The 27,003-nt window shown below is 40.7% G+C and overlaps 1 protein-coding gene and 1 long non-coding RNA gene across 3 annotated transcripts; one reads left to right on the plus strand and one right to left on the minus strand.

Annotated features, from left to right (window-relative positions):
- Positions 1 to 450: 450 nt before the first annotated feature.
- A230098N10Rik lies at positions 451 to 27,003 on the minus strand. The gene is made up of 2 exons (XR_001784834.1): positions 25,505 to 27,003; positions 451 to 580 (listed from the first exon to the last, which is right to left on the minus strand). It is a non-coding gene; the product is annotated as an RIKEN cDNA A230098N10 gene (long non-coding RNA).
- Il6 (interleukin 6) lies at positions 9,130 to 15,991 on the plus strand. 2 transcript variants are annotated; one of them, NM_031168.2, is made up of 5 exons: positions 9,130 to 9,226; positions 9,392 to 9,576; positions 10,848 to 10,961; positions 14,021 to 14,170; positions 15,397 to 15,991. In NM_031168.2, the coding sequence occupies exons 1-5, from the start codon at positions 9,208 to 9,210 to the stop codon at positions 15,562 to 15,564; spliced, it is 636 nt and encodes a 211-aa protein (NP_112445.1). In that variant the 5' UTR covers positions 9,130 to 9,207; the 3' UTR covers positions 15,565 to 15,991. The 2 variants fall into 2 exon arrangements, with proteins under 2 accessions (NP_112445.1, NP_001300983.1); NM_001314054.1 differs by having other exon boundaries at positions 15,455 to 15,991.

Here is a 27,003-nt window from a genome sequence, read left to right on the forward strand (position 1 = left end):
TGGGTAGGGGAGTAGGGGGGAGGGTATGGGGGACTTTTGGGGTAGCATTGGAAATGTAAATGAGAAAAATACCTAATAAAAATATTAAAAAAAAAGTAGGGGCTGGAGATTGAACACTTGCTCTTTCTGTTTGCAGCACATACGTAGTGCTTTACAATACCCATAACTTCAGTTCTGGAGGATCCAGCCCCTTTTCTGACTTCCTTGGGCACCAGTCATGCATATGGCACAAATACATATGTGCAGGCACTACACAAAAACAAAAAATAGAAAGAAATAAATCCGGTTTTAAAATGAAAAAAAAAAAGAAGTTTATATCCTCATCTTTGAAGTGACATTAAATGATTCAGTTCTTCTTAAAGATAACCCAAGGGCATTTCAATCTGCAGAATGAGCTTTTTGTCTTGAGCACATCCTTACCCTTCTAACTTAGTTTGGCTTGCACCTGTCTGTTATATGAGACCAGCATTGCACTTAGGCAGACATCTACCTGGTGGATGCTTGAGGGCCCAGCTTGCTGTGGTGATAGATGCGGTGCTGAAGATGAGAAAGAAGCTTGGGTCATCTCTCTGGCTTCCATCTATGAGGTAGAAGGGACATTTTATTTTCTACATTGCACATTATAGTCTCATAGCTCATAGAAAATAAAATCACACAGTTCATGGTTTATAAAAAATTTGAAACTCATGATAGTAGTTTTCAATAAGCATTTACATTTACTATCAACCATGAAAGATGGGAAGAGATGCAAGGTCTAGCTCCTTGAGTAAAGGAATTTTTATATGTAGGAATGGAATTAGATCTTCTACTAATCTTGAGTTAATGCCTGATGAATTCCAGACAAAAATGGGTTGTTGTTTCCTTCTTTTAGCCCCTTTTGGTTCTGTTCTCTCCAGGAGAACCCACTTGTGCTCAGCTCCTGCTGCTATACTACTACCTTCAGTCTGTCATGGAACATAATAATATTATCTTTCTGGAACTGAGTGTTCCTACAACATTGATAAATAATTTTCCAAACTGGTCTCCATTAATAAAATTGTGTTGCCACCATTTAGCAAGGTTTACTCTTGTAAGAAGAAACAATCTGCTATAAGTTTAACAAATCCCCCATTTGGGTTTCTGTGGTCATGGTAGCTTCGTTTTTCATTTGAGGTTTAATATTGTTTATAAAATTCTTAAATAACTTAGACAAGAAAAAGGGCATTCCTAGTAATTGGCATTCAATAAATATTTGTTTGACTTATCTGGCAATCTTTATTTACTCAAAGAAGTTTAGAAAGAGTGAGGTAACCCAATCACAAAAGAACTCACATGATATGTACTCACTGATAAGTGGATATTAGCCCAGAAACTTAGAATACCCAAGATACAAGATACAATCTGCAAAACACATGAAACTCAAGAAGAACGAAGACCAAAATGTGGACACTTTGCCTCTTCTTAGAATTGGGAACAAAACACCCATGGAAGGAGTTACAGAGACAAAGTTTGGAGCTGAGACGAAAGGATGGACCATCTAGAGACTGCCATACCTGGGGATCCATCCCATAATCAGCTTCCAAAAGGTGACACCATTGCATACACTAGCAAGATTTTGATGAAAGGACCCAGGTATAGCTGTCTTTTGTGAGAGGCTATGCCGTGGCCTAGCAAACACAGAAGTGGAAGCTCACAGTCAACTATTGGATGGATCACAGGGCCCCCAATGGAGGAGCTAGAGAAAGTACCCAAGGAGCTAAAGGGGTCTGCAACTCTATAGGTGGAACAACAATATGAACTAACCAGTTACCACCACCACCACCCCACCACCCCACTCCCAGCTCGTGTCTCTAGCTGCATATGTATCAGAAGATGGTCTAGTCGGCCATCATTGGAAAGAAAGGCCCATCGGTCTTGCAAACTTTATATGCCTCAGTACAGGGGAACGCCAGGGCCAAGAAGTGGGAGGGGGGAGGGGCTTGGGGGGCAGGATATGGGGGGACTTTTGGGATAGCATTGGAAATGTAAATGAAGAAAAATACCTAATTAAAAAATTCATTTAAAAAAAAGAAAGAACACAATAGAGTCAAAAGATAGGTCTTCTCGTGACTTCAGAAAGCATATCAAACTATCACAACTGGTACATATAACTGTATCTTTTAAAGGATTTTAAATCTTAGTATTTGCTGAAATACTTAGTGTTTACTATTTCAGCATCTCATCTGAGTTCCGAGAAGTTGTGGATTCTCTCCTTATCCACATCAGCCCCGCCTCCCCCACGGTCAGCTCCTTGCTGCCTGCTTGTGATAGTTCTTACTATCAAGATACGCAGTTTCTCTTGCACAAGCAAGACTATCATACTAGGTAACTTAGTCCCCTGGGAAGATACAACCAGATCTTAAGTAAAAAGAGAGAAACACTTCAATGGTAATATCCTTTTATCAATAATCCATTTGTCACCTTGTGAAACAGGCCCCAGTAATGAATTTCAAGATGAAGTAATGTGACATATGAAAAGAAGAGTGATAAGGTCAGCCTTTGTCCATGAAAATGATCTATACATCTTGCCATCCCTGAATACCAATTAGCTACTAATGCCCACTGCGAGTCCAATCAGGACTAGTCTGTGTTCCAGACCAGCTGAAAAGCAAATATCAAGTCAAGCTGCAAAATGTGCATGGTGTCAAACAACCAGCATAACTTAATAATTTAGAGATGCCATTACTGCATGAACAAACAATAAGTTAACCTTTGGGAAATCAGTGATTATTTTCAATGTGTATTATCAATACTAAGCTATGAATACATTCCCTGTGCTTTGTGAACAGTGAGCATCTATATACTTCACTTGATGCTTCCCTTCTGAACTCCAACTAGTTTATATTCAGAGAGTTACTCTGTGTTGTATATGCAGAGAAATACAAGAAAGAAAGAAAAGCCAAGCCAGGTCTGGTGGCATGAATTTGTAATTCTAACTTTTCAGAAAGCTGAGAATCACTACTAACAATCTGAAAGAACAAGAACCACCAACAATAATTACTAAGAAATGTGCTATTTTATTGCACTGGCATGTTTTCACACAGACTCTAACTTCTTGAATTTGTTTATTTTGCCTGAGGCCACCAAGATCCTGGACATGTAAAAATGGAAAGCATCCTAAACAGCTGAAATTAGTTTACTGAATTTTCTTTGGGTATGAGCAAGATGATGGCATCAGACTTTCAAGATAACATTCAAGAGTTATTTCTCAATTCTGAGGACATATCAGGCAACAGCCCATGATGAGTAGATTTTGGGGTGTTGAGTGGAGAGCTGTAGAATCACACAGTGTGGACAGACTGTTGGAGCAGGGAAAGAAATTGGAAAGTGTAATATGTGGAGGGCTTAGGTAGGAAAACACTGTGCTCTGACACCCTCCTGTTAGTCATCATCTCAATGTTTGAATCTGAAAACAGTTGTACTACTAAAATACAACCCACGGATTTAGTAATGTAGAAAGAAAAGCGAACAAACAAGGACAATTTAGGGAAACTCTCCATTCAGCCAAAAGATTTGCAACCTCATTCTGTCTGAAATCTGCATTCCATTCAGTAAGGCTATTCAGATCTTCACAAATCTAGACAAAAGAACAGCTACATAATACCTGGGCCTGAGTCTCCTTCTAAATACAACTTGCCCAAGACTACATACCTGGGTCCCAGAGTAGCTTCCCTAGAGCTGCAATGAATAAACTAGTCATAGAGGAATATTTATCCTGTATTTACAGAGCCATGAGAGAATCTGATGCAGCCAGCAGCTGTTGCTTAGGCACCAAACCTCCAAACAGATCTTTTGCCATTTCCAGGCACTGTGATCCCTTGTAAAGCTGACTAGTGGGAAAGTCAGGCCTGCTCTCTGGTCACTCACTACCTTGAGTTCCTGAATTTTACCTACATGGAAGAAATCTGGTTTCCTGGATACGGAATCTCAATAAGTCATCCCACAAGAGCCCAGACCTTCACCAATATGGAGGAGTCACAGGCCCTGTCAGAATAGTGACAGCAGACAGATAGCCCTGGCTCTTTGAATACTTCAAGGTTATCCAGCACAGAAGGGACAGCATTGTAGAGATGTGACAATAGTAGGTCTGTGGGTCAAGGAATCTCTCTCTCCCCTGCTGTACCACCCTACCCCACCACATATCACATATACACAGAGCAAGTCACACACACACACACATACACGGGAGGGATGGGAGAGAAAGAGAGAGAGAGAGAGAGAGAGAGAGAGAGAGAGAGAGAGAGAGAGAGAGAGAGAGAGGAGAGAGAGAGAGAGAGAGAATATTCAGCAATTTCAATGTATCACCTGTAAATTTTTTTTTTGGCCTTAACTTGCTTACCAGGATCTGAATTCTTCTGTAACACTTTAAATCAATCCAGGTAGATCTGCGATGAAGCAACTAGACCTAGTGTCTCAGATGTGGAGAGTGTTTCACACATCCAAAGTTTTTTGTGGAAATGGTTCAATATGAAGATTAGGCCTTTCCTACCTTCATGAATCCAGCTTGCAAGACTACAGCAGAGACTTTATTCAGAGGAACTAAGACATTAGCAAATAACTGATAAAAAGGAAGGGAGGTAAAATACATCACAGTCAGGCCAAAAGAATCCCCTGGTTTTGACACAACATGTGATGCTTTCAACTAGTTCCTACTACCTTAATTTTAAGGGAAAATTGATACTTTGCATGCTTAGTTTCTGCTCATGGCTCTGAACCGAGAGAACTGAGATCTTTGGAGAAGCCAAAGTGGTTTAAGTGACTTACCAGAATAAATGAGCTGGTTTCTCTTAGCTGAGGTTTCCTAATGGTGAAGCACAAGTAGCAGCCACTGAAAATCAACCCCACAGAGAGAGGCAAGCACAGAAAGTCAGCCCAAGGGATCTTCCCGGACCGGGGAGAGTTCAGGATATCAACTCGATGTCTTATCACCAACCAGCTCGGAGAGGCCATCTTATCGACACTTAGGGATCAGAGCACTCTCATTAAGATAAGACAGAAATGTGTAGCAGGTCCTTAGGCAGGGAGACTGTTCCTTGCTATCCATAGAGCCACTCCTAAAATGCCTGGGAGTTTCTAGTTTTCTAGGGATAAGATATCTCCATGCATAGCAAAATAACAAGAGCAAAGAAGAGATGAAATCATAGGGCAGATTTGAATTAAACTTAGCATAGAAGATCTAGGTTTAGCCCTGTTGCAGGTTGGAAAAATCTAAAACTGGGTCAAGAAGTTGTTAGGTACTACACTGAGCAACACTGAGGCTGTAAGGCCAGAACTGAAACTGAACTGTCTGGCAGCTATCAAGAGGTTAGGGCAATTAGCCTGGCTCTCCTTTAAAATTAGCCAGTGCCTTCCAAATAAACACAGCACCCTTCTCCCTAACAGTCGCTCTCCAAATAACAACAATACGTTTTCTCACTACAAGACATTTTCTAGAGCCTCTCTCCCAGAAGAAGCTGTTAAATTAACCATTGTTTCACTTTGCAAACATCTTCTGCCTTGGTGACAAATGAAACTACGTTCTAAAATCAACTGCAAGTTCTCTAGTACCAGTAACTTCTCTTTTCTCTTTGAGATACGCTTTTTAGTTAAATTGCAGACCTAGTCATCTCCAACCCCAGCCAAAGAGCACATCACCCAAGCCTGAGAGTGTGGAAAGCATTTCTCTTCTAGAGAGGTAAATGTCCTTCTTCCACTTACCTGAAATGTACTAATAAACTCTGGAATCCATCAGCACATAGAAAAGTGCATGTGAGTAGTAATTCAGAGGGATACAATCAGCCCCATACAAAAGAAGAGAACTGTGATACACACATTCTATCCCTGATCTCTTGATTTGCATCTAGCTTAGCATCAGGAGATCTAGGTGTAGCCCTGTTTCAGGTTGGAAAATCTAGGCTGGGTCGAGAAGTTGTGAATGCAACTTCTTGCAATGCTGAAGTCCTCAAATTTTTAGTTAGTAATGACAATGTATACTAGCCTTTCTTGTTTATTAAAACATACTAAAATATGAATGAGATTTGGGGTTAAGTAAGTGCAGCTAAGGAAATGTGTGCCTCAAGTTTTGCTGTGATCTTAAAACTGCAGAAAAAAGTGTACGTACACACACACACACACACACACACACACACACACACGAGGAGTTTTTCAAATGGGAAACCCATCAAGATACAGAGAAAAGAATCTGTGATGGTAGAAACAGAGTTTAGAGTTACTGTGCTAATATTTTGGTTTAGGAAGAGTCTTTTTCTCCCATAATCAAATGCCAATCAAAGGCAGTGGTACTAACAAAGATCTATGCTGGTGGCATACAAAGGGACAACACAGAATCACCCTACCTTCCAACCCTTGAATATCTGACTAGTAGAAGCTCAAGCTCTGGGGTTGTCAAGGCCATTTATGCCTGAGAATCATACTCAGAAACTTGAAGGATAGCGTTATGTTGTAGGCTGTAACTTCTCACATAAAAACACTTAACAGAAGGCTTCGGGGAGAGTCTAGGAGTAAAGCACAGCTGGGTAATTACTAAGTAAGGGACGTAGTTTGAGCATGGTTTTTTTTCTGCACGTGTGAAGGTGCAGTGTCATTCTGTATATTCAGTGCCAACTGAGGCTATAAGAGGGCATCAGAACCCCAGGAACAAGAGTCACAGAAGGTTTAAAACCACCATGTAGAAACTGAACCCACAACCTCTTCAAAGAGCAGTAAATGCAATCGGAAGTTATAGAGTTGGAGCTTATACTTTCTTAGTCATCTTCATGGCAGCTCCGTATGATGATCTATTATTATTCTCATGTTAAAGAGTAAATAAACAAGAACACAGATCTTGAGCTAACTTAGCCATTGTCAAACAGCTAGCAATGGAGTTGGGCTTCTAATTCAAATTGTTACTCAAAGGCTATGGTCTCCACGTGTACCCTTGGAAAGCTAGATAGACAGCATCCAGACCATTAACATACAGTGTGTACCTCTATGTATAAATATGTATTTTTACACACATTTATGTATGAAATGTATATGTATAAATATATGAGCTGAGAAAGCCTCTTCCAGATGAGGCTGACAAGAGTTCCACTAAAACTACCGGGGTTTAGGCATCTCCTGTGGGACCATTCTTCTGATGTCTTGTTTAAACATTTTTATCATGGATGTATGCTCCCGACTTAAAAAGCACCTTTTTTAAAAAACTAAAAACAGAAATCTGAATGTTGTAGTAAGTGTAACAATCTTAAGTTTATTCAGTAATTTAAAAAAATTGTTAAGCGGAGAAAAGAAACTCTGTACTAACAGAGGCCTGAGAAAGCACACGGCAGGGAATAGGGGAAATGGCTTCCTTCATTGCTGGACACAGACTGAGCTCCAGGCTGTTTCAGCTGCCTTTTTAAGGCTCAAGGGCACTAAAAGTAAAACCATCCTGCTTCCTCTCCCCATTTTCATTTTCACCTAAAATCCCCTAGTCCCTTTGTGAAGACCAGGGCTTCACACGGTGAAAGAATGGTGGACTCACTTCTTTCAATAGGCTGACCTAGTATGTACACTAAGTCCACCCATGTTTTAACTTTCTTCCTAGTTTATTCCCCTTCTGATTTCTTCACAAGAATCAACCGGCTTTTCATTTTAATCTACTCTAATCGCCTGTGTGTTTACACTGGGTTACATTCTTTAGAGTGTACTTATATTCTCCTTTTGCATTCTCAATATAAATTAATCTGCTAGATATAAAGCTGTTCTCTTTATTTTAGTGTAATTTTTTTCTTCACATTGAATTCTAGGAGAAACTATGCTAGTGATATATAATTCTTGAACTATTAAACATGGGAGCATAAGAAAACAAGAATCTTAAGGCAATCTGCAGAGTGAAGAAGCTGATTGTGATCCTGAGAGTGTGTTTTGTAAATGGTTTTGGATTTTATGTACAGAGCCTACTTTCAGCCTGGAATCATTCTGAATGCTAGCTAGATATCTGGAGACAGGTGGACAGAAAACCAGGAACTAGTCTGAAAAAGAAACTAACCAAAGGGAAGAAGTCTGTTTAAGTTTGACCCAGCCTAGAAGACTTGAGCATTGGAGGGGTTATTCAGAGTGAGACGTACCACCTTCAGATTCAAATCCTGTCATCCAGTAGAAGGGAGCTTCAAACACAAGCTAGCTAAGATACAATGAGGTCCTTCTTCGATATCTTTATCTTCCATATACCATGAATCAAAGAAACTTCAACAACATGAGGACTGCAACAGACCTTCAAGCCTCCTTGCATGACCTGGAAATGTTTTGGGGTGTCCTGGCAGCAGTGGGATCAGCACTAACAGATAAGGGCAACTCTCACAGAGACTAAAGGTCTTAACTAAGAAGATAGCCAAGAGACCACTGGGGAGAATGCAGAGAATAGGCTTGGACTTGGAAGCCAAGATTGCTTGACAACAGACAGAAGATATTTCTGTACTTCACCCACTTTACCCACCTGGCAACTCCTGGAAACAACTGCACAAAATTTGGAGGTGAACAAACCATTAGAAACAACTGGTCCTGACAAGACACAGGAAAAACAAGCAATATGCAACATTACTGTCTGTTGTCCAGGTTGGGTGCTGGGGGTGGGAGAGGGAGTGTGTGTCTTTGTATGATCTGAAAAAACTCAGGTCAGAACATCTGTAGATCCTTACAGACATACAAAAGAATCCTAGCCTCTTATTCATGTGTGTGTGTGTGTGTGTGTGTGTGTGTGTGTGTGTGTGTGTGTGTATGTGTGTGTCGTCTGTCATGCGCGCGTGCCTGCGTTTAAATAACATCAGCTTTAGCTTCTCTTTCTCCTTATAAAACATTGTGAATTTCAGTTTTCTTTCCCATCAAGACATGCTCAAGTGCTGAGTCACTTTTAAAGAAAAAAAAGAAGAGTGCTCATGCTTCTTAGGGCTAGCCTCAAGGATGACTTAAGCACACTTTCCCCTTCCTAGTTGTGATTCTTTCGATGCTAAACGACGTCACATTGTGCAATCTTAATAAGGTTTCCAATCAGCCCCACCCACTCTGGCCCCACCCCCACCCTCCAACAAAGATTTTTATCAAATGTGGGATTTTCCCATGAGTCTCAAAATTAGAGAGTTGACTCCTAATAAATATGAGACTGGGGATGTCTGTAGCTCATTCTGCTCTGGAGCCCACCAAGAACGATAGTCAATTCCAGAAACCGCTATGAAGTTCCTCTCTGCAAGTAAGTGAAGGCAGTTCCTTGCCCTCTGGCGGAGCTATTGAGACTGTGAGAGAGGAGTGTGAGGCAGAGAGCCAGCATTGTGGGTTGGCCAGCAGCCATCAGCTAGCAGCAGGCGCCCAACTGTGCTATCTGCTCACTTGCCGGTTTTCCCTTTTCTCCACGCAGGAGACTTCCATCCAGTTGCCTTCTTGGGACTGATGCTGGTGACAACCACGGCCTTCCCTACTTCACAAGTCCGGAGAGGAGACTTCACAGAGGATACCACTCCCAACAGACCTGTCTATACCACTTCACAAGTCGGAGGCTTAATTACACATGTTCTCTGGGAAATCGTGGAAATGAGAAAAGAGGTGGGTAGGCTGTGAAACTGATGAAGACCCAGTGTGGGCGTCCATTCATTCTCTTTGCTCTTGAATTAGAAATTCTCTGCTGGGATCTAGGGCCCTTAGGATTTGAAGCTAAAGGTCAGACTAGACTGTGTTCTCTCTTTCTCACCTCTTTGCTGGTTTTGAGTGGAGGTTGGGAAGGGGTTCCTTTCCTGTCTGGAAGATACAGAATGTGACTGCATTTCTAGAAAATTCACAGTGGGCCATTCTCTGTTCCAATTTAGCTATTGCTTCTTAGGTGGGGATTCCTTTTCCCTCATTATTCCTTTTTCCTTATCTCTTTGCCTTCATTTATCCCTTGAAGTCTACAAGGACCAGAAAGTGCTTTTTGGCTGAATGTAGTAAGTTCTGTGTGTGTGAAATCAGGATGCTCTAGGGTCAGCCCAGATAAGATGCATATTGTATAGAGCCCAATAAAGTGCTAACACACACACACACACACACACACACACACAACCTAGATTAGGCTGGGCATGGTGGTGGATGCCTCCCAGCACTTGGGAGGCACACGCAGGAAGATCTCTGTGAGTTAGAGGCCAGCTTGGTCTACATATTGAGTTCCAGGATATCCAAGACTACATTGAGAGATCCTTTCTCAAAAAAAAAAAAAAAAAAAAAAAAACAACAACAACAAACAAACAAACAAACAAGAAAAAAAAAACCCAACCAACCCTACCTAGATTAAAATATCTCCCATCTTTAAATGAAAAGTATTTTGACTCTGCTTGACAGAAAGGAAAAAAAAAATCACAAACAAGATTAATAGCCTAGGTCTGGGTGTGTAGAACCAACTTTGTAATCTTGGGAAAATCCTCAACTATTTAGTACTCTTTATCTGCATAATTATGGAGTTACAGATAATGGCACAGACCCTTCCAGATGGAATATTCTGTGACTTAAATTTATTTGCCCCAAGATATCATCAAAATTTCTGTCCTTTACCAAGTTCCTACTCTATGCTGGGCAGTTTTTATCGTTGAATCCTTGAGACAAATGTATAAGAGGGACATCAATAATTCTTTATTGAAACATAGGAAATACTTAGGAGAGTAACAAGCTTAAAGCCAAGGGACTGAGCCTAAGGGTGCATTTTTATTTATTGGGCTGCTTAGTAGGGTTCTAAGAAGGTATAGCTTCCCTTTTCTGTGTCCTGGCTATGAAAGAGCATGACTTGGCCCTCTAGTGGTGCTTGTTGTAAGAGGTGTTTAAGTGATTGCTCTGGTAATCTTTTGCAGTTGTGCAATGGCAATTCTGATTGTATGAACAACGATGATGCACTTGCAGAAAACAATCTGAAACTTCCAGAGATACAAAGAAATGATGGATGCTACCAAACTGGATATAATCAGGTAGAAACTTGTCACGTTTACTTTCAACAATTCTTCAAGGTTCTCTCTTGCACGTGATACCTGCATTTGTACAGTCCCAGTCAGGCAACAAAGATGGGGGGATACATCCAATACCACTTGGATGTAACTGGCCTGCAGTAGCTTGAATACAAAAGGAGATTGAGAGGTACCTCAGCAGCTGCTAGGGTGAGGGAAAGTTTACCAACCAGTGCTATAAATGTTCACTCAATCTATGTCCATCAGGAGCTAAATGTTTAAAGTCTCTATTCTCATCTTGGCTTTGAGGTGTTAGATGATTAAAAAAAAAACATTTTTTTTGTCTAAAAAAGTGGAAGAGTAGATATAAAACATGTTATGTAAACGTCATGAGGAAAGTAACTTACAGATTTAATTAAAAAGCAGTTTATTTAAACAGGTAAAGGCCCACTATGCTGGGATTCTTCACCACTGTTAAATGTTAGAAGTCATAGCAAGTTTAGCTAGTTCATGAGCCATCTCTTCTCTGGCTGCCCCTGGAAGGATCCAGGCCTACACTCCCTACTGAGAACACTCTTCACACCCCTCTCCTTCCAGCCGGTGAGATAGTCTACATCAGGTCTCAGGACAAGTCAGACAAGAACAAGAGTACAGGAAGGGCACTGCAGGATAGAAGGGAAGGAGTGAGGGTCAGAAGTGGATTCCCACTGCCACACTCTGGGGTAGGGGGTGGGGGGATATTAAGTGGTGCCTCTCTCTACTTGTCCAGATAATTCAGGAGGTCAGCTGATGCTGCCTGTTGTCTAATTCTGTAGAAGATACTGAACAGCAGGAATCTTTTTTTCAATTTTTTATTAGATATTTTCTTCATTTACATTTCAAATGCTATCCCCACAGTCCCCTATACCCTCCCCCCCCTCCCCGCTCCCTTACCCACCAACTCCCACTTCTTGGCCCTGGCATTCCCCTGTACTGGGGCATATAAAGTTTGCAAGACCAAGGGGCCTCTATTCCCAATGATGGCTGACTAGGCCATCTTCTGCTACATATGCAGCTAGAGATATGAGCTCTGGGGGTACTGGTTAGTTCATATTGTTGTTCCACCTATAGGGTTGCAGACCCCTTCAGCTCCTTGGGTACTTTCTCTAGCTCCTCCATTGGGGGCCCTGTGTTCCATCCAATAGAAGACTGTGAGCATCCACTTTTTGCCAGGCATTGGCCTAGCCTCACACGAGACAGCTATATCAGGGTCCTTTCAGCAAAATCTTGCTGGTATATGCAATACTGTCTGGGTTTGGTGGCTGATTATGGGATGGATCCCTAGGTGGGGTAGTCTCTGGATCTTCCATCCTTTTGTCTTAGCTCCAAACTTTGTCTCTGTAACTCCTTCCATGGGTATTTTGTTCCCCATTCTAAGGAGGAATGAAGTATCCACATGTTGGTCTTCCTTCTTCTTGATTTTCTTGTGTTTTGGAAATTGTACCTTGGGTATTCTAAGTTTCTGGGCTAATATCCACTTATCAGTGAGTGCATATCAAGTGACTTCTTTTGTGATTGGGTTACCTCACTAAGGATCATACTCTCCAGATACATCCATTTGACCAAGAATTTCATAAATCCATTGTTTTTAATAGCTGAATAGTACTCCATTTGTAAATGTACCACATTTTCTGTATCCATTCCTCTGTTGAGGGACATCTGGGTTCTTTCCAGCTTCTGGCTATTATGAATAAGGCTGCTATGAACATAGTGGAGCATATGTCCTTATTACCAGTTGGAACATCTTCTGCGTATATGCCCAGAAGAGGTATTGCTGGATCTTCCGGTAGTACTATGTCTAATTTTTTGAGGAACAGCCAGACTGATTTCCAGAGTGGTTATACAAGCTTGCAATCCCAACAGCAATGGAGGAGTGTTCCTCTTTCTCCACATCCTTACCAGCATCTGCTGTCACCTGAATTTTTGATCTTAGCCATTCTGACTGGTGTGAGGTGGAATCTCAGGGTTGTTTTGATTTGCATTTCCCTGATGATTAAGGATGTTGAACATTTTTTCAAGTGCTTCTCAGCCATTCAGTATTCCTCAGTTGAGAATTCTTTGTTTAGCTTTGTACCCCATTTTTAATGGGGTTATTTGAATTTCTGGAGTTCAGCTTCTTGAGCTCTTTGTATATATTGGATATTAGTCCCCTATCAGATTTAGGATTGGTAAAAATCCTTTCCCAATCTGTTGGTGGCCTTTTTGTCTTATTGACAGTGTCTTTTCCCTTACAGAAGCTTTGCAATTTTATGAGGTCCCATTTGTCGATTCTCGATTTTACTGTACAAGCCATTGCTGTTCTGTTCAGGAATTTTTCCCCTGTTCCCATATCTACGAGGGTTTTTTTCCCACTTTCTCCTCTATAAATTTCAGTGTCTCTGGTTTTATGTGGAGTTCTTTGATCCACTTAGACTTGAGCTTTGTACAAGGAGATAAGAATGGATCAATTCGGGCTGGAGAGATGGCTCAGTGGTTAAGAGCACTGACTGCTCTTTCAGAAGTCCTGAGTTCAAATCCCAGCAACCACATGGTGGTTCATAACCATCTATAATAAGATCTGATGTCCTTTTCTGGTGTGTCTGAAGACAGCTACAGTGTACTTACATGTAATAAATAAATAAAACTAGATTATTTAAAAAAAAAAAAAAAGAATGGATCAATTCACACTCTTCTACATGATAACCACCAGTTGAGCCCGCACCAATTGTTGAAAATGCTCTCTTTTTCCCACTGGATGGTTTTAGCTCCCTTGTCAAAGATCAAGTGACCATAAGTGTGTGGGTTCATTTCTGTGTCTTCAATTGTGTTCCATTGATCTACCTGTCTGTTGCTGTATCAATACCATGCAGTTTTTTTTATCACAATTGCTCTGTAGTACAGCTTGAGGTCAGGCATGGTGAGTCCACCAGAGGTTCTTTTATTGTTGAGAATAGTTTTTGCTATCCTAGTTTTTTTTTTTTTTTTTTTTTGAACAGCAGGAATCTTATTCTCAAATTGAATCTATTCCTAGAAAGAACTGACTTCCTTTTCCATTTTACTTATAGGAAATTTGCCTATTGAAAATTTCCTCTGGTCTTCTGGAGTACCATAGCTACCTGGAGTACATGAAGAACAACTTAAAAGATAACAAGAAAGACAAAGCCAGAGTCCTTCAGAGAGATACAGAAACTCTAATTCATATCTTCAACCAAGAGGTGAGTGCTTCCCCATCTCTCATGCAGTGTGGGAAAGAGGACACCCGGCACCTCAGGGTAGCGGCACTTTTTCCAGACAGCTGCTCAGAAGGGAGAGAGTCTGAACAACAGTTCTTGATTATAAGGCCTTGCTTTGTTTTACTTTGGGGTTTTGTTTGAGGTTCTCTTTTGCAAAGAACATCAATACCTGCTTTAAACTGTATTAATAGAATGTTACTAATTGCGTAAGAGGTATGAAAACTATGACAGCCATACATAGTCACCCATTATGAGAGCACAGAGACAAAAGTGACTTTAATATTTAATCCTTGGCAAGTGACATTTTTGTAACCAGAGTTCTAATGCAGAGAAGTAGCCAAAAGCTAAAATGTCAGGGAAGGAAGGGATCAAGGGCTTCTGGCTACCATTAGCCAGAAGAATGGTAGATATGGAGGATTAATGACTCAGAGTGTGGGCGAACAAAGCCAGATGCAATAAGAAGGGCCTGGAATGAAACCCTCTTGCTAAGGCTGCTTTTGCCACTTGTAGTTTCTTGCCTTAAACCAGAGAGTTTCCCAATTTAATGTGCACAGGAACCACTTAGGGTCTTGTTCCAGCAGGGTCTTACTTAGGAGGTCTAGGAAGGGAACTAAGATTCATTTTTGTAAACAGCTGCTTGTTTATGACCCTGCTATATAGTATTCAGGCTCCTAAGTAGTGGGGCAAGCCTTCCAGTTAGTCTTCCCCATGCCAGTGGGCCCATGGAAGGGTGTTTCCAGACTTCTTCATGCTACCACACTAAGAGACTCTCAACAGAGTCTGAATGGAAACCACGAAGGAACACATTTGTTTTAGATTCCTCTGTGCCACCTTTACTGATGGGAGCTTCTGTTTTCCAGTAGAATACAGTATGTTAGCATGGATGCTTGGATAACAGACAAATAAGATGGTGGTGCTGACCTCTGGACGCTTACTCTCTAGTGGCAGACAGAACAGTAAGGTTAGAATTCTGTTGCTATTAAAAAACTAATAATAATCACCTTGAAAAAGAATGGAGTTGTTAGGCATGGGTCTCTCTCGAGTAAGCTTGGAACAAAAGCATCTCCCCTGGCTTGGGTGAGTCAAAGCAGATGGACTTAGCTCGTCTCATTCATTCTAAATTAGAACTTCTTCCCACAGCCCAGAACACGCCACAAGAAAAAAAAAATGTGCAATATTTAACCAGTCTTTGTTTTTTCCTCCTTTAGGTAAAAGATTTACATAAAATAGTCCTTCCTACCCCAATTTCCAATGCTCTCCTAACAGATAAGCTGGAGTCACAGAAGGAGTGGCTAAGGACCAAGACCATCCAATTCATCTTGAAATCACTTGAAGAATTTCTAAAAGTCACTTTGAGATCTACTCGGCAAACCTAGTGCGTTATGCCTAAGCATATCAGTTTGTGGACATTCCTCACTGTGGTCAGAAAATATATCCTGTTGTCAGGTATCTGACTTATGTTGTTCTCTACGAAGAACTGACAATATGAATGTTGGGACACTATTTTAATTATTTTTAATTTATTGATAATTTAAATAAGTAAACTTTAAGTTAATTTATGATTGATATTTATTATTTTTATGAAGTGTCACTTGAAATGTTATATGTTATAGTTTTGAAATGATAACCTAAAAATCTATTTGATATAAATATTCTGTTACCTAGCCAGATGGTTTCTTGGAATGTATAAGTTTACCTCAATGAATTGCTAATTTAAATATGTTTTTAAAGAAATCTTTGTGATGTATTTTTATAATGTTTAGACTGTCTTCAAACAAATAAATTATATTATATTTAAAAACCAGTGACTGAAAGACGCATCTCAGCTGGTAAAGTTCTTACCCAACATGAGCAAGGTCCTAAGTTACATCCAAACATCCTCCCCCAAATCAATAATTAAGCACTTTTTATGACATGTAAAGTTAAATAAGAAGTGAAAGCTGCAGATGGTGAGTGAGAGATGCCATGAGAAAGCATTGCATATACCACATTAGTTAATTTCAGGTCTTGTACATTCTTTTCTGGACATGAGAGAGTAAGGGATCTAACTAAGCCACCTTTTGGAAACATAAAACATAATCTCTGATTTGAATTCAAGTCTACCTCCCTCTAGGTCCATTTTTAACTTTTAGTTGTAATTTGAAGACAGATATAGAAAAATCTCAAAACATTTTAATATGAATTATACACTTAGAGTTGATGTCACAGATTCTGAGACCATGGGACTACTTAGATAAGATATAGCTCCAAAAGATAAAAGCGCCAAAATAATATCCAGAAGTTCTGCCTCCCTCGTCTGGAGTCTCCATGCACTGCATACCTCCTATTAGTGTCTGCCATTATATATCATACCTTAAAACTGAAGGAGCTTTCTATCCAACTAGCATATGGGTCCCTCAAGAAAGCAGACTCTAGTGTTTTAACCTTTTCGTGCTATATATAGGTAAGGAGCCTGAACAAAGGAGACCCCTATAAGTATTTGCTGAATGAAAAGAGAATAGTTAATCACAGTATAACAAAAGTCAGTTCTTGGTAAATACAGAGCATTTGGGTGACATTACAGTGATGTGTTATTGTCTTTTAAAAAAAGTAGAAAAGAATGGAAATGAAACATTTTAAGGATTTCTAAATAAGGGGCAGATACAAGAGTATTTTGGGTTTTAGCCCAGACTATACTGTAGGGGGAAAGCCTGTCTCAACTTTATCCCAATTTCATATATGTATGTCCATATATGTGCATGTATGTGCACATGCACACATGGGTGTGTATGTGTGTGTGTATGGTGATTATGATGATGATGAAGAGATGATGTCTATAACTTAATGTGGTTCTTCCTATTTCTGTACAAAACTGAGAATTTGGTGCCAATTCTCTCTCTCTCTCTCTCTCTCTCTCTCTCTCTCTCTCTCTCTCTCTCTCTCTCTCTCTCTCTCTCTTTTTCTTCTTCTTCTTCTTCTTCTTCTTCTTCTTCTTCTTCTTCTTCTTCTTCTTCTTCTTCTTCTTCTTCTTCTTCTTCTTCTTCTTCTTCTTCTTCTTCTTTTTATTATTATTTTATGTACATTCCAGCCATTGCCCCCAGGATCCCCTCCCACAGTTCCTCATCCCATTCCTCTTTCCCCTTGCCTCCGAGAGGGTGCTCCCCCCTACCAGACCTCCCTCTTCCCTGGGGTCTCAAGTCTCTTGAGGATTAGGTGCACCTTCTCCCACTGAAGCCAGACCAGACAGTCCTCTGCTACATATGTGCCTGTGGCCCTCAGACCAGCCCGTGTATGCTGCCTCATTGGTGGCTCAGTCTCTGGGAGTTCCCTGGGGTCCAGGTTAGTTGAGACTTCTGATCTTCCTATGGGGTAGCCCTTCCCTTCAGCTTCTTCAATCCTTCCCATAATTCAACCATAGGGGTTTCCAACTTCAGTCCAATGATTGGGTTTAAGTGTCTATTTATGTCTCAGTCAGCTTCGGATTGGGTCTGAGGACAGCCATTTTACACTCTTGTCTGTAAGCACATCATAGCATCAGTAATAGTGTCAGGCCTTGAACACCCTCCAGCCCCCTGTCATGAGATGGATCCCAATATGGGCTAGTCATTGGACCAACTTTCCTTCAGTTTCTTCTCCATTTTTGTCCCTGCAGTTCTTTTAGACAGGAACAATTTTGGGTCAGAAATTTTGACTATGGGTTACTAATCCAGTCCCTCTACTTGTGGTCCTGTCTATCTACTGGAGGTGGACTCTCTGAGTTCCCTCTCCCCATTGTTGAGCATATTGGCTAAGGTCACCCCCCCCCCATTGAGTCCTGAGAGTCTCTCACCTCCTGGGTCTCTGGTACTTTCTAGAGGGTTCCCCTACCCCTCACCATCCAAGGCTGCATATTTCCATTCATTCTCCTGGCCCTTTGGTCTTCTCTCCTGTCCAACCCCAATCTAATCTTGTTCCCTTTCCCCTTTCACTCCCCTCTCTCACCCAGGTCCCTTCTTCCCTCTGCCTCTCATGATTATTTTATTCCATATCTAAGTGGGATTAAAGCATCCCCACTTGGGTCTTTCTGCTTGTTACACTTCTTATGGTCTGTGGGTTGTATCCTACATATTCTGTACTTCTTGGCTAATATCTATTTATCAGTGAGTATATACCATGCATGTCCTTTTGGGTCTGGGTTACCTCACTTAGGATGATATTTTCTACTTCCATCCATTTGCCTGTAAAATTTGTGATATCCTCATTTTTAATAGCTTAATAATATTCCATTGTGTAAATGAACCACATTTTCTGTAACTATTCTTTGGTTGAGGGACTGCCGTGGACTGGACTTAGTCGGTCCCTCAACCCACAAGAAACCAGAGTTTCAGTACTCATGTGGGCAAGGAGATGGCAAAAAAATGACAGACACTGACACACAGAGAGTGCTGTATCTGAATATAATTTCTCAAAGCGAGCATCAGACTTATATTACAGAAGAAAACAAATAAGTTATGTGACACATAAGCCAAGGTACATTGAAGTTATCTGACACAAAACAGAAAAATTCATAAAGACTGACAGGAACCAGGCAGTGGTTGCAACTGAGATAAAAGGCAGCCCTTTCTAAAGTCAGCCATTAGGAAGCCAGGTGAGGATTTCACACCCTAGTTACAATTTATGCTATTCCACTGAGCCTTGTGAAAGCTTGTACCAAGGGGGTTCAGCTCTTGCTTATGAATAATGCAATACTGTAGTTCCACCTTAAACCACATCCCTCCTTCTTCCTAGGCCATTGTAAATTCCTGCATATGAGAGTGACCGGCTGTAATTCTAAGCTTACTTTGTAGAACTTGCCCTGAGATTTTTAGCTCTTATCCAGTAAAATACTGCAAGAAAGCATGCAAAACCCTCCACACTAACTCAGGGACAAATCTGGTTATGGGGGGGGCTGGTGAGATGGCTCAGTGGGTAAGAGCACCCGACTGCTCTTCCGAAGGTCCGAAGTTCAAATCCCAGCAACCACATGGTGGCTCACAACCACCCGTAATGAGATCTGATGCCCTCTTCTGGTGCGTCTGAAGACAGCTACAGTGTACTTACATATAATAAATAAATAAATCTTTAAAAAAAAAAAAAAAAAAAAGATTTAAAAAAAAAAAAATAAAAATAAAAAAAAAAAATCTGGTTATGGGGCACCAGAGACTCTCCAGGAGACAAGTTTCTGTGAAACTTTTTGCCTCAGGACTGTGTCCAAGCTTTTGGGCTTGCCACGCAGACTTCACTGGAGTGGGTGTGGCAAGAGACATCTGAGTTGTTTCCAGATTTGTTTCTGGCTATTACAAATAAGGCTGCTATGAGAATAGTGGAGTACGTGTCCTTGTGATATGGTGGGGCATCTTTTGGGTATATGCCCAAGAGTGGTATAGCTGGGTCTCCTAGTAGTACTATGTCCAGTTCTCTGAGGAACCTCCAGATTGATTTCCAGAGTGGTTGTACCAGTTTGCAATCCCACCAGCAATGGAGGAGTGTTCCTCTTTCTCCACATCTTCACCAGCATCTGCTGTCTCCTGAGTTTTTTATCTTAGCCATTCTGATTGATGAAAGGTGAAATCTCAGGGTAGTTTTGATTTGCATTTCCCTGATGAATAAGGATGTTGAACATTTCTTTAAGTGCTTCTTGGCTTCTGATATCCTTCTGTTATGAATTCTCTGTTTAACTCTGTACCCCATGTTTTAAAGAATTTTTTATTATATATATATATATTTGAGACAGGGTTTCTCTGTATAGCCCTGGCTGTCCTGGAACTCACTTTGTAGACCAGGCTGGCCTCAAATCTGCCTGCCTCTGCCTCCCAAGTGCTGGGATTAAAGGCGTGTGCCACCACGCACTGCTTATTATATATTTTTTACAGTCCAGTCACTGCCCCCTTTCCAGTCTGCTCTCCCACAGTTCTTCATCCCATTCCTCTTCCCCCCTGTCTTCAAGGGGATGTTCTCTAGAACCCCTGCTAGGCCTCCCCACTCCCAGAGGCCTCAAGTCTCTAAGGTTGGGTACCTGTTCTCCCACTGAAGCCAGACCAGGCAGTTGTATCCCATTTTTAAATTGGGTTATTTGTTTTGTTTTTTGGAGGTTAACTTCTTGAGCTCTTTATATATTTTAGATATTAGCACTCTTTCGGATGTAAGGTTAGTAAAGTTTTTTCCCCCAATCTGTAGGTTGCCAATTTATCCTATTGATGGTGTCTTTTGTTTTACAGAAGCTTTTTGGTTTCATGAGGTCCTATTTGTCAGTTGTTGATCTTAGAGCCTGAGCCATTGGTGTTCCTTACGATCAAGAAAATTTCCCCTGTGCCAATGAGTTCAAAGCTCCTTCCCACTTTCTCTTCTATTAGATTCAATGTATCTGGTTTTATGTTGAGGTCCTTGATCCACTTAGACTTGAACTTTGTGCAAAGTGATAAATATGGGTCTATTTTCATTGTTCTGCATACATACATACATACATACATACATACATACATAAATACATACATAGTTATACCAGCACCATTTATTGAAGATGTTTTCTTTTTTCCACTGCATGATTTTGGCTTCTTTGTCAAAGATTAAGTGTACATAGGTGTGTGGGTTTATGTCTGGGTCTTTGATTCTATTCCATTGTCTATCTCTGTACAAAACAGTTTTTATCACTGTACAGCTTGAGGTCAGGGATGGTGATTTTCCCCAGAAGTTCTTTGTTGTTGAGAATTGTTTTGGCTATCCTGGATTTTTTTTGTTTTTAATTATGAAGTTGAGAATTGCTCTTTCCATGTCTGTGAAGAATTGAGTTGGAATTTTGATGAGGATTGCATTGAATCTGTAGATTGCTTTTGGTAAGATGGTCATTTTTACTATGTTAATCCTGCTGATCCATGAGCATGGGAGATCTTTCCATCTTCTGAGGTCTTCTTAACTTCTTTCTTCAGAGACTTGAAGTTCTTGTCATACAGATTTGTCACTTGCTTGGTTAGAGTCACACCAAGATATTTTATATTATTTCTGACTATTGTAAAGGGTGTCGTTTTCCTAATTTCTTTTTCAGCCTGTTTACCCTTTGAGTATAGGAAGACTACTGATTTGTTTGAGTAAATTTTATATGCGACCACCTTGCTGAAGTTGTTAATAAGCTCTAGGAGTTCTCGGTGGAGTTTTTGGGGTCACTGCAGTATGCTATCATATCATCTGCAAATAGTGATAGTTTGATTTCTTCCTTTCCAATTTGTATCCCTTTGATCTCCTTTTGTTGTCTAAGTGCTCTAGCTAGAACTTTGAGTACTATATTGAATAAATAGGGAGAGAGTGATTGTTCTGATTTTAGTGAATGATGGTTTTGATGTGTTCTTGGATTCAATTTATGAGAATTTTATTGAGTATTTTTGCATCAATACTCATAAGTAAAATTGGCCTGAAGTTCTCTTTATTTTTTGGGTCTTTGGTTTTGACTGAGACAGAAGCAGATACTTACTTACACCCAATAATTGGACTGAAGTTGGGGACCACTATGGTTGAATTTTGGAAGGATTGAAGAAGCTGAAGGGAAGGGCGGCCCTATAGGAAGATCAGAAGTCTCAACTAACCCGGACCCCAAGGAGCTCCCAGAGACTGAGCCACCAATGAGGCAGCATACACGGGCTGGTCTGAGGCCACAGGCACATATGTAGCAGAGGACTGTCTGGTCTGGCTTCAGTGGGAGAAGGTGCACCTAATCCTCAAGAGACTTGAGACCCCAGGGAAGAGGGAGGTCTGGTAAGGGGGAGCACCCTTTCAGGGCAAGGGGAGGAAGAATGGGATGAGAAACTGTGGGAGGGGATCCTGGGGGGCAATGGTTGGAATGTAAATAAATAAATAATAAGATAAAAAGAAAGAAAAGAATTGGCTTGAATGCAAATAAAAAAAAATTCTTAATGCCTAGTGTGGGACAGCTACCACTAAGTCATTGGTTAAAAGTGTCACAGACACTAAGATATCAGGCTTCTGACTAGTCATCTTCAGTATTATAGGTTATATTTTTTGTCTTTTCAAATAAAACTCTAGAATTAGTTTGTCAACATCCATAAAATTACTTTCTTAAATTTAGATTGGAATTTTATTGAATATATAGATGAAAGTGATAAGCTGATATTATGGAGTCATTCTATTTATGAAAATGGAATGACTTTCCATTTCTTTAGTTCTTTCTTAATAGCTTTCATTCAGGTTTTTGGTTTGTGTTACATAGATTTTAACATATGCTTTTGATAGTTTTATACCTGCTTTATTGTTTTCCTGGATGATAATATAAATGGTATTAAGTTTTAATGTCAAATTTCATTAGTTCACTGATAGTAAGTACTAGTATTTTTTAAAACTTATTTTATGTATATGAGTACACTGTAGCTGTCTTCAGACACACCAAAAGAGGGCATTGGATCCCATTACAGATGGTGGTGAGCCACCATGTGGTTGCTGAGAATTGAACTAAGGACCTCTGGAAGAGCAGTCAGTGCTCTTAATTGCTGAGCCATTTCTCCAGCCCAGTACTAGTATTTTTTAGTTGAAATTATTTTTGTTCAGCCAGGTTCAGCCATGTGGCACACACAGTGAAACTCCAGAACTCAAGAGGCTGAGAATGGAGGACTGAAAGTTTCAGACAAGTTTTGGTTACAGATTTCAGGTCACCTTGGATTATTCAGTGAGCTCTGTCTACAAATTCATACATTCATTTTATTTATTTTTTGATGTAGCAGTGAAAATTACAAGCTTGAATAGTGTTTTTCTAATCCTGTTTTTATTAGGAGCCTCATCTACCTTTCTAGTGTGATTTTACAGTTTACAAAATATTTGGTACTGCCAAATATTGGGCGTGGTCGCACACGCCTTTAATCCCAGCACTTGGGAGGCAGAGGCAGGTGGATTTCTGAGTTCGAGGCCAGCCTGGTCTACAAAAGTGAGTTCTAGGACAGCCAGGGCTACACAGAGAAACCCTGTCTTGGAAAAAAACAAAAACAAAAACAAAAACAAAAACAAAAAAAATGGTACTTTACAAATAGTAACATATAGCTATAGGCCAATGAGAGATCCAACTTGCCAAAGTAGAAAACATGTACACATTCACCTTTTGCTGCCAGCCCTTGCCATCTCCTCCAGAGTGGGAAGAAACAAAGGGGTTGCCAAACAAAAGCAACTGAATTGATGCTAAGAAGGTAAATGTACATCTCTGTTTTCATCTCTCACTCAAATTTCAGAGTACTGTAGGCCACGTGGGATACTGGAAGAGTTTGGGTATTTTTGTCTCGTCCTTCTCCCCACTAGAGGGGAGGGAAATTTTAAAAACCACAAATATCTAAAACATATCCATACCAGGAGATCCAACACAACAGTTCTTTATAAAGTTCAAAGAAATACATGCCCTGTGTGCATACACTCAAGAGTTTAGTTAATACTTTAAAATGGACAATCAACTAACGCAGACATCTTGGAAGGCAGATATCACAAATAAAAAGCAAAAAATGGCCATTTTAGGACACAAGATACACTAAATTAATTGAAGTTACATAACAGAGAGGACAACTGAAAAAGAGAACTGAGAATCAAAGTAACTCAACAAAGTGTCGGTCTCCCAGGTCCTTCTGAGACCTGTCTGCACAGGTCAGCTCGCAGACTGCGGAGGAGAGTGAGCAAGCAGGTGAGCGAGCAGACTGCAGAAGCGACACTGCTTCTGGGACAAGCCCTGTTTTGGGCTGCAGACATCCCGGGCACCTTCTTCGCCAGAGGAGAGGTGGCCGCCCAGGAGGGCTCTGACCACCAGAGCAGGTGAGGGAGCCATCTTGAGTCTTGGGTCCCTCAGAGACCAGTCTGTGCAGGTGAGCACACAGACTGCAGAGGAAACCCATCTTCTGGGACAGGCCCTGTTTTGGGCCTTCATCTTCAGCAAGGAGGCAGGTCTGAACGCCAGACCTCTGTGCACCTTCCCTGCAAGAGGAGAGATTGCCTGAAGAGAGTACTCTGACCACAGAGACTCAGAGGAGAGTAGGATTCCCAGGATAGCTGACAGAGGCTAACAAAATCACAGGAGGAACAGGCTCCATGCAGAGACAACTATAATAACTAACATCAGAGATTACCAGATGGCGAAAGGCAAACGTAAGAATCTTACTAACAGAAATCAAGACTGCTCATCATTATCAGAACCCAGCACTCCCACCTCAGCCAGTCCTGGATACCCCAACACACCCAAAAAGCAAGATTTGGATTCAAAATCATATCTCATAATGCTAGTAGAGGACCTTAAAAAGGGCATTAATAACTCACTTAAAGAAATACAAGAGAACACTGCTAAACAGGTAGAAGTCCTTAAAGAGAAAACACAAAAATCCCTTAAAGAATTACAGGAAAACACAACCAAAGAGGTGATGGAATTGAACAAAACCATCCAAGACCTAAAAAGGGAAGTAGAAACAATAAAGAAAACCCAAAGTGAGACAACTTTGGAGATAGAAACCCTAGGAAAGAAATCAGGAACCATAGATGTGAGCATCAGCAACAGAATACAAGAGATGGAAGAGAGAAACACAGGTACAGAAGATTCCATAGAAAACATGGGCACAACAATCAAAGAAAATGCAAAATGCAAACAGATCCTAACTCAAAACATCCAGGAAATCCAGGACACAATGAGAAGACCAAACCTATGGAGAATAGGCATAGATGAGATAAACATTTTCAACTTAAAGGGACAGTAAATATCTTTGACAAAAGTATAGAAGAAAACTTCCCATACCTACAGAAAAAGATGCCCATGAACATACAAGAAGCCTACAGAACTCCAAATAGACTGGATCAAAAAAGAAATTCCTTCCGACACATAATAATCAGAACAACAATAATCAGACTCAGAAAATCTCACATCTTGCAAACATGGTCCTAGATTTACTTCAGTAGATTTCACATGTTGTAGATGTGGTTCTAGAACCTTTGACCATGGAATAGCACCAGAAGACCTGATTTCTTGTACTGGGAAATATAATATTGCTTCATCAGATTTCAAATTATAATGTGGGGAGCCTGAGATAGAATTTGCTGGATTTTCCCCTTGAAGAAGTTGCCCTTGATATAACTTTGGAAATCTGACACTTTGCAGGTGTGGCCCTGAAATCAATGGCGATTTGACAACTGGCGGCTCTTGGCCCAGATTCAAATCCTCAGATTTCACAGTTGGAATCTGTGTCCCCTCAACTAACTCATTTGGTGATAAACTCTGAAGCTCTGGCTCTGGTTTTGCCTTTTCAGGATCTACCACTCCTAGAGAAGACTGTTGTACTAAATCCACAGATAACTTACCTTGTGACTCTAGTCCTGTATCTATTTGCATAGACTTCAACTTCAGGCAATGTCAATTCGGTGTTTGCTGTGTATTCATGCAGATTCATTTCTGATTGGTTAGTAATCTTTGGTTCCCTTGTTTGATGCTCAGGATTTACTATATTTATGGATTCAATTACTGGATTTGATGACTTGGGAGGTACACTCACTTTTTGAGCTTCATTTGATGGCTGTGATAAGTCAGTCTTATCTTTTGCTTTCCTCACAGGGTCGGTTACCTCTGAATGTGAATCTGGGATTATTCCCATTGAATCCATAACCTGAAGCAATGCCATCGGAGTGACCTTTATTCTGTCTGTGGCTGAACATGGTGGCTTGGGTGTCAGCTTTGCATGAGTTCCTTGTGCCTTATGTGACTTCATCCTTTCTTCTGGAAGACCTATGACCCTCTGTTCTATATTCAGCTCTAACACTTGCTTTGGATCCTTTTTCTGTAAAGTGGTTTCTTCCTGAATTGCATTAACTTCTACATGTCTGGAAGATGGCCTGTCCATTGATATAACCAAAGGATAGTATCTAATGATTTGGTGGTCATTCTCAGATTCTAACTGCTTGTTGGAGGTAAGTGGCCATGACATTCTGGCTTCTGTCCTATTTACTTCAGAATTGACTCCGATGTTCACATGTAGATGAATCGATGGAACACCTGAAGATCTGTTGGTACTTGGCTTGGTGCTCTGAGGGATGGGTGTAGGTAACTGAGTGTGGGGGATCTCTTGTTCAGGAACTCCTTGTACATCCATCAGATGATTGAGTGTTTTCCATGACTTCTTCACAGGCAGAGGTACCACTTGTTTCTGCAGAGTAGAAACCTTCTGAGACATATGTCCGTGCTGCTCTCTCCTGACTAACAGATCTAGGGATTGTAAATTAGAGCTAATAAAAGAGCCATGAGCTTGTAAGGGAGGAAGGACAGCAAAATTCTGGAAAAGATCTGACTTCTCAGTGTGGGTCAGCTGAAAGGTAGGCAGTGGTGTGCTTCAGTTCCTGGACTCGGGCAATTCCTTTTCCGGGGAATCGGGGACAATATTGCCCTGGATTTGCCAAGTTGTTCTTTCAGGAAAGATTGGAAGATAAGACAGGATCCAGCTGTTGTTGGAGGATTCAGAGGATATGCTGTAGTCAGTAGAACGTTTCCTATTTTTACAGTAATGGCAATGTGGGACACTCTCATGAGCCATAGTGTCAGAGATGGAAGAAGACATACCATGGGATTCTGGTAAATCCGGTTCCAAAAGTGTTGCTCTAAAAACAAAGAGAGTTTTCTTTTCATTTTCTTTCGAATGAGTAGTGGGAAAATTAGGACAAAGGAAGACAGTGGTAATTCCAAGTCCAAAATATTTTTGGCCAAAGGGATGTGAGGGTGGAAAAGGGATGCTATTCACAAGCATCAGTTACTTCTGTAAAGAATCCCTCTACCAAAGCTCGAGTCTAAGTGGATCAAAGAACTCCACGTA

Source organism: Mus musculus, chromosome 5 (genome assembly GCF_000001635.26).
Source record: "Mus musculus strain C57BL/6J chromosome 5, GRCm38.p6 C57BL/6J".
In the NCBI taxonomy this organism is placed as follows: Eukaryota; Metazoa; Chordata; class Mammalia; order Rodentia; family Muridae; genus Mus; species Mus musculus.